At 38.9% G+C, this 12,040-nt stretch overlaps 1 protein-coding gene across 2 annotated transcripts in view; it reads left to right on the plus strand.

Moving 5' to 3' along the window:
- The first annotated feature begins 36 nt into the window (after nt 1–36).
- The window catches only part of mnd1 (meiotic nuclear divisions 1 homolog (S. cerevisiae)), a 14,072-nt gene continuing 2,068 nt past the window's right edge, over nt 37–12,040 (plus strand). The window contains exons 1-7 of one of the 2 annotated variants that reach the window (XM_034231215.1): nt 37–200; nt 1,282–1,347; nt 2,347–2,404; nt 4,052–4,200; nt 5,347–5,421; nt 5,544–5,662; nt 10,664–10,704. In XM_034231215.1, the coding sequence (XP_034087106.1) occupies nt 198–200; nt 1,282–1,347; nt 2,347–2,404; nt 4,052–4,200; nt 5,347–5,421; nt 5,544–5,662; nt 10,664–10,704 (511 nt within the window). In that variant the 5' untranslated portion in view covers nt 37–197. Of the gene's footprint in view, nt 201–1,281; nt 1,348–2,346; nt 2,405–4,051; nt 4,201–5,346; nt 5,422–5,543; nt 5,663–10,658; nt 10,705–12,040 lie in introns of both variants that reach the window. The other variant, XM_034231214.1, reaches the window with a different exon arrangement.

Consider the following 12,040-nt stretch of genomic DNA (forward strand, 5'->3'; position numbering starts at 1 on the left):
GTACATCGCGGTATATTATCGAGTTTACGACGAGCAGCGAAGGCAGCAGAAGCCCCATGACAACGTTCCGCGGGAAATTCAGTACTGGGAAGGTTTCTTTCCTATTTGGATTAGTAACATACAACAGCGCTTTGTAGCATCCTGTAACGGAAAACCCTGTTGTCAGTGATTGTTTCTGATTCGACTAACATTGCAAAATGGTAAGTAGACGTTTACCTTTTCCTGCAAGTGCTCATAGGGACGTTAAAGGTAGCATTACCAAGCAAACTGCCAGCTAACGGAAACATCAGCTTCAGCCATCAACCGGAAATAACCTGTCAACGTTTAATCACATTATGTTTTTGAGTTAGCATTAACGTTTTAAAGCTGATCATATACTTATAATGAATAAACTTAGCACAATTACCTTAGCGTTAACGTTTTAGTGCTAACTTCTAGCACTTCACCCATCACACTTAAGACCTTATTAGGTTCTCTTTATACATCCATGGGGTGTACAACATAAAGTGTAAAATACTCAAAACAAGACTTATTGGGTCGTGTCCATTAGCTTACATAAACTTAAACCTTGTAAAATCCATAATGTATTCTCCCTCGCAGAGTACACTGTGGCTCGGTGCTGCCCTTGGTGCCCGGAAGCTGTAACACAACAACACTGATAGCTTTTATTTAATGATTGTATTTGATACAATTTATTGATAAGATTTATTTGATGAACTCACTAATAACACTGCACTATTGTCATTGCATACTTCAAAACAATATATACAGTCTATGGTCAAAACACGCCGAAGGTTTATGTCCATTGTGGTCTGCTAGCAACCCTTGTTATAAACACATTAAAAGCAGGTGTTGGATTAGCTGTGACAACATGCTTTATTGGTCATTAAGAGTTGAAATTAAAATATAATATGATGCATGGTAATTAAGGAAAGGAAAAGGTCAGATTTGTTGGCAGATAATTCTAGTGCACTGTAGTGATTAAAACAACCCATAATAAAGTAGCTTTTGTTTTCTCATAGCAGTGAGAAATGGTAGAATAATAATAATAATAATGCATTGACCTGTGCATTAATAAGCCCACAACACAGCAGTTATTAAACCTGAACTTTTTAAAGTGCTGCGAATGTTATTTATGGTTTATTATATATTAAGGTTTTGATCCTTGCTGAATGGTGTTTATCAGTCCCTCATGCTGTTTGTACTGCCACTTTCACTTATTAAATGACTGTGTAGTACATTTGCCCCTGCCCTGATGTGACATGAAACTATCTGTTACAGTCAAAGAAGAAAGGACTAAGCTTGGATGAAAAGAGAAGTCGCATGATGGAGATTTTCTTTGAAACGGTAAGAAATAAGAACAACATTAACATAATATGTGGCCTCAGTATTCCCTTTTTTGGTCAAATACACTTTGCACACAAAACTCTCTGAACACTGTACTTTCTTGTCAAGGTTCAAGGTTCTTTATTTAGTCATACGAACATAGCTACAGTGTAGTTATGCAGATGAAAATCTTGTGTCACAGGCTTCTCCAACAGAGCAACACAAAACACAGATAAACAGAAACAATATAGTGCAAGTAAATAGTAATACAAAAAGAAAAATAGTTTAAAATAGTGAAATGGTGCAATAAGAGCCTATATGCAAGTTATTGAAATAGGATATATAGGTAAATAGATCAATCATTTTTCAATCATTTTTAAGTAGCAGCCAGATGAATATTAGGGATGTTATTTCAACTGTTCAGGTGTTTCACAGATTTAGCTTCAACAGTTCAGGTGTTTCACAGTCTTATTGCCTGTGTGAGTCTGGTGGTTTTAGTCCGGTTGCTGCGGTAACGCCTGCCAGACGGCAGCAGACAGAACTGTTTGTGGCTGGGGTGATGGGGGCCTTTTATAATCCGGAGGGATTTCTTCCTGAGCCGCTGGGAGTAAAGGTCCTCCGTGGATGGCAGCTCCGTCCTGGTGATGTTCTGTGCAGTTTTCCCCACCCTCTGTAAAGCCTTACGGTTGAGGGTGGTCCAGCTGCCGTACCAGGCCGTACAGTATGATTGTGCATTTTAATTGTATTTAACACAATTGAATAAGTATTGAATCATTATCCCTCATTGATTAGGCTGTCTTATTGTGAAGAAGACGAAAGCCAACTTGCAAACTGCTACCAAATGATTACTCTCTTTCATACACATCATAACTAAACGGACTGGCCTAACAATGGCTTTAATGTGCTTAAAAAGGGAACGTTGAAAACATTTTAGCACTAAATAAGGTTGCAGATATTTGCTAAATTGTTCCTTTTTCGACTGTACCGTGATTACAAATCTTGAATATATTCTCTTCTCAGAAAGATGTGTTTCAGCTGAAAGACATTGAGAAGATCGCCCCCAAGCAAAAAGGCATAAGTGAGTATTGACCCACCGCTTTGTATGGTGCTTTTTGGTTTGCTCTTGTTTGTGTATGTGTTTCCCTTGCTGGTTTTTAAAGGTTTGTGGAGTCATTACTATATTTTTAGAAAAGAAAAACATGATTCTCAGAGCTGAGTCTGAACAGGAGACACTCGAGGGATTTCTAATGGCAAAGCATAAACATGTTGGAACTGATTATTCTCTTATTTTCATAAGTCTTCATCCAGTCAGTCTGCATATTTCTAAGAGGTAATTGACAGTGAACAGAGCTGTTAATTGTTGCAGTACACTTTACTTGAATATGCATTTTAGCCTAAAAGAGTATTTTAAGTAAATACCAAAAACATTAAGGACTTTTAATCTACAATGTTTGTGGGATCAGCAGAGAATTTCTTTCCGTTTTCAACACGTTCTCGACAGGTGAACAATAGATATAAAACTGTAGTGTTCTTAAAGTGTCATACATGGGGTATGGATGCATTGATACCAACTTTTGTCTTTAATAAGTCATATTCCATCAGATTATCTCCAAAGACAATACAGTCAGTGTGAACAGGCACTGCATGCATTCTTGGAAACATTGTGGTGACATGCTTGCAACATGGCCATGGCAACCAGGACTAGCTGTTGCCATCTTAACTGTATTTATTCTGCAGAACCAGCCGTATCGACAGCAGCAATCTCACAGTGCAGAGAACCATTGAAAGCTTTTAGTTTGAAATGAAACACATTTCCTCATTGTCAAAATTGAGCTTAGATTAAAGCGGGCAAAAAAATACAATCTTGCATTTTTAAGAGCTGCAGAGGAACAAAGCTGTGTTGTGTATGTTTGGGTGGACATAACATGAATCTAGAGAAACTGGATCATGTTGCTGTGATTAAAAGCACATGTTTTTGTCCCCCTTACTTGGGCATGATATAGTTACTAAGTGATGGGGGAGGGGGCAACAAGAGTTCTGCACTATGGGCACATGTTCCTGTAGAAGGGGGGAACATGTGAGAAAAGAGGCCAAGGAAGCAATCTCAGCTACTTTAAACAAATAGTGGTTATACAATATCAGTAACCCTTTAAAAGCAGAAGTTGAAGAAAGGCCAAAAAGCTATTTGAGTCACATGAACAAGACCAAGGACTGGAGTCAGGCACATACAGAGTTTGATCCATCCAGAGCGTCTTTCATTTTCGCATCTCGTTTTTATTTTTGCTCCTGTTCGACATCCAGCTCAGCCCTTAACACAGCAGATAGGCGCTTTCAGTTTTCACAGTGAAGCGTGGGAGTATCACATTTCACCGCTGACACTGTTCAAAAAGGAACTCCTCTACTGTTACATCCTCTCATGCAATGTTCTCTCAGATAAGCATAAAGCGGCCCGATAGGCAGCAGATGTGAGGGTGACGATGTGCGAGCATTCGAGTGGTACGCCTCGCCAACAGGAAGAATTAGACCTTCTTGTATTTTTCAAATCCTCAGTCAAATGCAATGTTAAACCTAACATCCGAACATCACCTTAAGTCTACTCAGCGTGTAACAATCAAACCTCCTGTTTGAATCAGTCGTGCACAAATCAAATCAATAATCCACAAATAGCTGCTGGAGAGTGTGTATGTGTAATGTAGGAGGTGTGTTTTCCTCTCTCTGCTTTAAGCTCCCATGAGTGTGAAGGACGTGCTGCAGAGCCTGGTGGATGACAACATGGTGGACTCTGAGAGAGTGGGTACGTCCAACTACTACTGGGCCTTTCCCAGCAAGGCCCTGCACGCTCGCAAGAACAAACTGGAGGATCTGGAAAACCAGGTGAAGACGCTCGGTGTTAACAAACAACCTTATATCTCAAAAGCTGCAGATGTTATCAAACAAAACAGAATGGATGAAGAACATCTTGCGCTGTACGGAACAGAAACTGTTATGTATGGCATAACAAGAGATTTGATTTTTCCATCAAAACAAGTTTTCTATTAGTGGATAAGATAGATTTGAACCAAAGCTGTGGTCTCTGTGTCAAGAAGACTCTGCTTCTGGTAATAGAATGACAGGAAGAGGCAGTGGATGAATTATAATGGATATCTTTCATCATAGTGTTTTGGTTTCATATTATTTCCCCATTTTTTTTTATTGATAATAAACAGAGAATTCCCGCCAAAAAATACAACGAATGAGCCCTATTAATAACTCAGCACTGAGATTCTCCCATGTCGCACTTGGTGGCTTTGCTGGGAGATTGGTAGTGTCAGAAGTATCACTCCTCGTCATCTCGGCAGGCAGATGGCGAGAGGGTGGCGACTCCTCAGAGAGCGATGGCCTCCACATTTCTACAACAGAAGTTAAAGGATCTAGAGCCGCAATCTGTCACTAAATAATAACATATCATTTATACATTACACAGACATGGATGACATGACAGCAGATGATCAGGATAATAAGGGTCGACTGGTCATGTGGAATTCAACTGAAGTGATATTATCTAGCAATGTAAATGATATGAGTGATATCATGACTAATGAAGTGATGGCTCTAAATGATACATTAGAAAAAGTGTTATTTACAAACAAATAACAACCCAGCTTCCTTTCTTTCAGACTAGAGCATGCTTTGACACTCTAATGCACAACTTAACTAGCTTCTACCGTCAATGAACCATTAGCCTCTAATGCACTGGTGAGCAATCATAGGAAACTGAGATTTTTGGGAGGTTTACATAACGCTTAAAAGCTACAAAAGCCAGATTATCTTCTGCTCTCTTGTCAAAGATGCGCTAACTAATGTTGATTTGTTATCGTTCAGGACGTTATTGTGTTTTCTCAGCAACTGTTTCCCCACTTTGAAGTTGAAACATAATATTATTTCATGCCAGAAACAGGAAAATGTGTTTTGTTTACATGGTTTTCCTTGGTGGAAAATGTGTGTGAAATGTGCCTAATGTTAGACTATTGAACTTTCTAGATTTCTGAAGCAAAGCAGCGAAAAGCGTCTGTTCAGAAAGCGGTTGAAAAAGCGAAAGTAGGACGTCAAGACACAGTAAGAACCTTTTCATAAAATGTACCAAAATCATGATGTACTGTGAATGAAATGTGCTAAAAATAATAATGAATCTATTAGAGTTACACTTCTAAAAACCCAAATGATGTGTGTGTGTGTAGAAGGAGAGAGGCTCTCTGCTGAAGGAGCTGCAGGCTCTGAGAGAGGAGCGGACGCAGCTGCAGGCCGAGCTCGAGAAGTACAGAGAATGTGACCCCGAGGTCGTCGAGGAGATGAGTGAGTACAGACGCAACGTGACTGCTTTCTTTTTCATTTTCAAAGAGTTTGTTTAAAGCATTTCGCTTCAATCAAGTCACCTATGATCACTGAACAGAGAAATATATCTTCCTGTAAAACGTAATACAATCCAGCTTCATAAGGTGACTCAGTGAAACTCTAACTGTTTGAGACCATGTCAGAGTGCTGGTGATTCACCTCTATGAAACTGAACTGAGTTGTGAAGTTATGTGAGAATGGATTATATTTAATATGTTGGTTCAACAACAACCATAGCTGTTGTATTGGACTGCATTACATCAGACAAAGCTTCCATTTGACTGTTCATTGAGTGTATGTAGTGACTCATGATACAGGCAGCGTAGCTTAACAGCCACTTCAGTACAAAGCAGATTCATAAGGAATTCATTGTTGAATTTTTCTTGTGCATGTAATGTCAAATGAATTGTTGCCACTGGATTTAAAAGCCTGTATGTAATCTCTATAGATATTTGTGGAGGTTTTGACAATCACCAGAAATATCTGACAATATAGCTTGTATCTAGTGAAATAATGCTAAACAAATATGGAGACTTGATTCCAACATGAGGTGGCTTATGAAGGCAGATGGTGTGTTTTTACATTCAGTAATGATCTCTATAAGAAGAGAGGAAAGGGTAGTGAAACAAACCGCTTGAGGAGCTGGTTTCACACCCCATAATGAATCCTGAGTTGTGCCTTAGGTGCTGGACAATTTCAGTTCAGCCTCCCACTAATTGTCACAAATAGCAGTGATAAAAATAGGACTATGATACAGTTGGCAGACATTTTTTAAGCTTGTACATTTTTCAACATAGACTTACTGCAGGTACATTAATGAAAACTGTACCAGAACAGAACTGCAAAGGAGTGCAGTAAACAAAACCCTTGACTCATAGTGCTAAAAATAACATAGGCAGGAAGTGTTAAAAACCATTCTCTCCTCACACATTACATTGAACATGTAGCTGTTCCTAACTGTTGAGAAGGCTCTAACCAAGGTATTCAAATAAAGAAAAGCTTGTGTTTGTGAACAGAGACGGACCACGGTTATATGTTGCATGAACGTGTATATGCAAACCCTCCCAAACACAGAGGAATATAGTTAATATGACATAACTAAAGACATGATTTAGTTGTGCAGGGTCTGATTAAAGGATGTCACGTCGTACTGCTGAGAACCAACATGTATCTGCTCTGCAGGGTCACAGTTTCTCACGGTTTGAATCAAATGTGAACAAGGAAGTGAAAAGTGGATTGCAAGTGGTCTTTGCTCAACATTTGAAATACGCTCTGATGTCAATATTTAACCGTCAGCTGGAACCACAAACTGGTGACATGCAGATACGAGACGATGAGTGTGAACAGTGAGCAGCTTCCTGCTGAGACACAGACCTCTGCTTTCTGGTCAGCTCTTAAACTTGCATGTCAGTTTTAATTGCTCTCTACAGTAAATGAGCAGTGTGACCTCTGACCTCTCAGCTCTGAGGGTTTGTAGTTAAAAGCTTGTTATGGCGAAGACAAGGCCACTGGCCATGACTTATTGACACACCTCTTCTATAATACGTCCCCACAATGCACACAGCCGTTAGTGGTATTACAAAAATCTTACACCGCCTTGAGTTCTTGTTACAGCTGACCTGTGGAGAATGGGGTGTGTTGCCTTATGTACACATGTGAGATGTGTGGTGTCGTAAAAATGTCTGCTTGGTTTACCTACACCTCCCTTCACCAAGCATGCACACACGCTTCTGCTGTTTCTTTCCACTTCAGCATTACATTAATATTATGTCTTCTACTGATAACAAAAGAGACATGCAGGCAAATCATTCCTGGCTAATGTAGTTGATATCAAAGTTGAGTTCAAGTTAAAATAACTGTTGTAGCAATCTTACAAATCAAGTAATTTTTTATTCACTTATGACCAAAAATGTCTGAAGACTTTCTACCATAGATACCGTTATAGTTTTGTATCTAGGTTTCAGATGAAGTTCCAGTATTGTAAGCATTTACCACAGTACTTGTATTTGTATAAAAGTACCTTTTTAAAAAGGAGAAAAGCCAATGCGATATATTTTACGACAGCTGTGGTCTGCCAACTATTCTTTACACTTTATGGTAGATACATTAAAGATGTGTTTTAAGGTTGGTGCCAAAACGTGCTTAAATCCAGAAAAAACACCCATTCCTTTAACATTTATATTTGTTTCCCTGCCCAGAGAAATGACTTCATGATCACGTTGTTAGAGACTCTGCAGGAGCTCGGCCTCTGGTGCTTGTGATACATTCATTGCCAAGCTTAATCACTGCAACAGCTGTTGGATAATAGATCCCAACCTCAGGAAAAGGAAAAACTGCCATTTTTTTATTTTGAAATATTGAACTGTTGATAAAACATTTAGGCTAAGTATAATACATGCAAGTCTTACATAAAAGGAGGCAGATATTAATTGTCTTTTTGTTTCCAGAGGGTATATACAGACTTCAGGGCCTTCATATTATTCCACTTGAATGTATCCCCTCTGTAAGTAGAAGCTTTTGTATGAACTTGTTTGGAAATGGGGCAGAGATATTCATGTTATCTTTACATCCAGAGGGTAGAATCCAGGGCCTTCTTATTTATTACCTGTAATTTATCTTCTGTGTAAGTTGAGGCTATCGTGAAAGTTCAGTCTCTCATCTTTCTCTGTACATACCTCTCTAAATGTTCTGCTCTACTGTGTGCACAGATAAATCACAGAGATTCAACAGATAAACCCATTAGTTGGTGAGAAGACAAACTTGCTTTTCTTATATGTTCTTCTTTTATAACTACCTCCCCCCCCCCCCCACAACACACACACACACACACACACACACACACACCACACACACACACACACACACCACACACACAACAAACACACACACACACACAGCTTTGATAACAGATAACGATCTCCCGTCAGTGCAGCTTGAGTTATGCTCAGAGAGATTCTATTTCTGTGTGTGACTTTATGTTTTGTCTGCTTGCTGAGGAGGCTTGGACTCGTCTTGCAGGATGGGCTCATACCTGTTTCCCCAGAAGTGATACTCATTTGTTCAGAGACTATTTTGAAGTAGATGTCTGTTGGGAACCCGTGGTCAAAGTACATTTAGCAAATAATACTTCTGTGACATTTTAATATGCAGTATTTCTTCCACCACTGTTCGAACAATAATACACATACATTTGGACTACTTACCCCTTTAACATATAGAATGGGTATTTGAGATTTTGAATGATAAATAAAATATTTCACAAACAATATTCCTTAATTTCACCTTCGGCACATGTAACCAACACCAAATATGTATTATGTACTAATTATTGGCTATTGGATTTATTTGAGATGACCTCTGCTGTGCGCATGTTTGACAAAGATTGAATGATTTGACAGTGGTTGCTAAAATGATAGAAACAAATATGCAAGTCCAACATTTGAATGTATTTGACTGTAGTCGCTGTGTTTTATCCTATTTAATGTATTAAAGCTTTAACGTCATACATGCTCACTGTCGGCGGATCCACAAAACATACAGTATAAGTGGCAACAAGTTGACAAATAACGTTTTTATGCAAGTTGCATTTGTCATGTCAAATTGGTTTTACAGTGGTGGACCGCAACCCACAGATACCAATAAGCATATGTGGCAGAAGGTGGGGCTAAAACACCAAAACACCAAACATGGGAAGGGCAAAAAAAACACGTGAGAGAAAACACAGCCACAGGCGTGTCAGGTATGACACGTTATGAAGAGGCAGTGATACAGTTGGATATGATTTCAAACAGCTTATTTACAACCATTTTGAAGGAGAACCACAACAATACACAGATTTATGGATGATTTTGGAGTTCTTAAATGACTTAGTTACCAAAGGTAAACATAGTTTGTGATCGTCTTTGTTGTCCTTCCCAGGTTGTAGCAAACTACCGTGATGTATCTGGTTCAGATAAGCAGAATAGAACATTAGTCATGTAGCCAAACGCAGGCCCGTTCACAGGTCTATGAGTCAGAAGTTATGGCAATTGAGTCCCTCCCACTTGCAGGCTGCTTTTTATTTTCCTGCTATTAATGTTTTTTTCATCCTTTCAATCGTTGCTGACAGTCAATGACATTGCTACTGTTCAAGTCCTTGAAGCAGATCACTCTTCTGCTTTTCTTGAAAGACAAATCAAGGAGAAATCAGCCAAAACCTGCTGTAATCTAGCACATCTGCAGTCTTCATAGCACAGCAGCCACAAAAGTGTTGGTTTAAAACCTAGACACTCGATGATGTTACCTGCTGTTGTTTCAGGATTCAGTTTTATTGGTCACTAAAGATTTCCCTTAAAGCTTGAACACAATCCCAGCACGTTGCTCAGACCTTCTCGATGGGTTTTTTTCTAGCCGCAGCTGCAGGGGAGGTTTAGGCTCAGCTGTCCACTTGGATTTCATAGTACTCCACAACTTGTTCATACAGTATGACCGTAGCAATCCAACCATCACTTCACCGACCACACGTTCCTATATAAAGGGAATTGTTTAGCGCCAACCTTCATTTATGTTCCCAGTATTTTCTGTCTTGTGTTCAAAGTTTTGTGGCAGTTTAATTGAGTTTACTAGATATGGAGTACATTTGTTGTAGAAAACATTTTCTACTCTGAGGTCAACAGCATGTCAGCTGGGTGTTCTCATGAGGCAATTACTCCACATTGCTTTTTTCACATTGGCACAGTGTCCACAAAACAAACATATGGAATTTCATCACAAAACGAACACTGCTTTCCCTCATCTAAAACATAACTCTTTTATTCTCTGTACACAGCATAATTATTATAGCTCCTAATTATATTGAAATGTCTCATACATTTGAATTGATTCCATGTAGTATTTTCTGTCCAGTATAAATATAATTAACTCTTAAAACACATTGCATACATAAGGAATAGCACATGTTGATCATACATTTTGTTTTGCAGGAAAGTCAAATGGTGTCCGCAAAAGATGCTGTTTCCAGGTGGACAGGTGAGTTATTTTATCTTTTTAATAAAGCACATTTATCAAGTAGAATTGAGCTGCAACAATGAGTTTGATTAGTTATACAGAACAATTCATTGGCAATGATTCTGAAAGCTGCTGGTTTAAACTATCTTGCATGTCGGTACATTAGTCATTGGACTGATAACATCACCTTGGCTTTTAGGAAATTGTGATGATTTTTTTTTACTGTTTTCTGATGTTTTTTTTTACAGAAGCCAGTGGTTGAATTTTCAGAACAGATTAATGGATATGCAAAATTATATTTAGGGGATGCAATTTATGGTCAGATTATAAACAAATCAGCAGATTCTTGTGTTTGATTACACTCTTCTCATCCTTTGCTCTTTAAAACATTGGTGAATGTCAAAGTGTTCGAACCAACAGTTCAAAATCAAAATGTGTTCAGGTTAATCTTGTATACCCCCAAAATAACCATCAAACCCTCACATTTGAGAAGCTGTACCTTGTAAACAATACATGTTCTGCCCCTCTAATCATAAATTGCAGCTTACATCAACAATAATACAGTTATCACAGAAAGTTGTCTGATATTCAGCACAGAAATAACTTAAGGATCCCAGTGGGAGGTTTATTTCCATTGATTACTCTTTAGAGCATCTAGCTGTAAGGGCACTTTGTGTCACCTCCCTGCAGTCAACACTTATGCTCTCTGTGTGCATTCATTGACCTCAGCGGTAACCTTGGCGACAGCTGACCCACGGGTTTCATGGTTACCCGCGGGACCTGTGGTGTTTTGACTCTTCAGGGTCAACATTGCCTGTAACCGGTTTTCAAATCACGGTGTCGGTTTTTGTTGGCACATTTCGTCTTTACTTCCATAGAATTATAGTCCTTTAAAGACACTGTGAGTCATAGGTGCCTCTTCCATGATTTTTTTCCCGCATCCGGCATGGACAGAGCTAGACAGATTCATGAAGTGTTCACACAGAAGCATGTACAGCAGCAAGTACAAGCTTTACTACGAGCTGTAAAGTTCACACGCTGTCCTGTTACAAGCACAATTTCCTTAGTCCTTTCAATCAGCTGGATTTTACCGCTACCAAGGATATTGTGTTTTACATCGCAGATTTTTGTCTGTTTTTGTCTTTCAAGATTACGAAACAAAACCTTTGTAAAACCCTGTTCTTTCTACATTACCACTTAAAACCCATGCACGCACCAAAGTCAGTAGAGCAGCTTTGAAAACCTAGGAAACTAAACGGAAGGTCTGCACTATTCCATTGTAGTTAGCAATTGTTTTACTCTATTGTTGCATTTTCAACAAATCCAACAGAAAGCCAAGTCTAAATGTTTGCTGGAA

The sequence above is a fragment of the Gymnodraco acuticeps genome, unplaced genomic scaffold (assembly GCF_902827175.1).
Source record: "Gymnodraco acuticeps unplaced genomic scaffold, fGymAcu1.1, whole genome shotgun sequence".
NCBI classification, from domain to species: Eukaryota; Metazoa; Chordata; class Actinopteri; order Perciformes; family Bathydraconidae; genus Gymnodraco; species Gymnodraco acuticeps.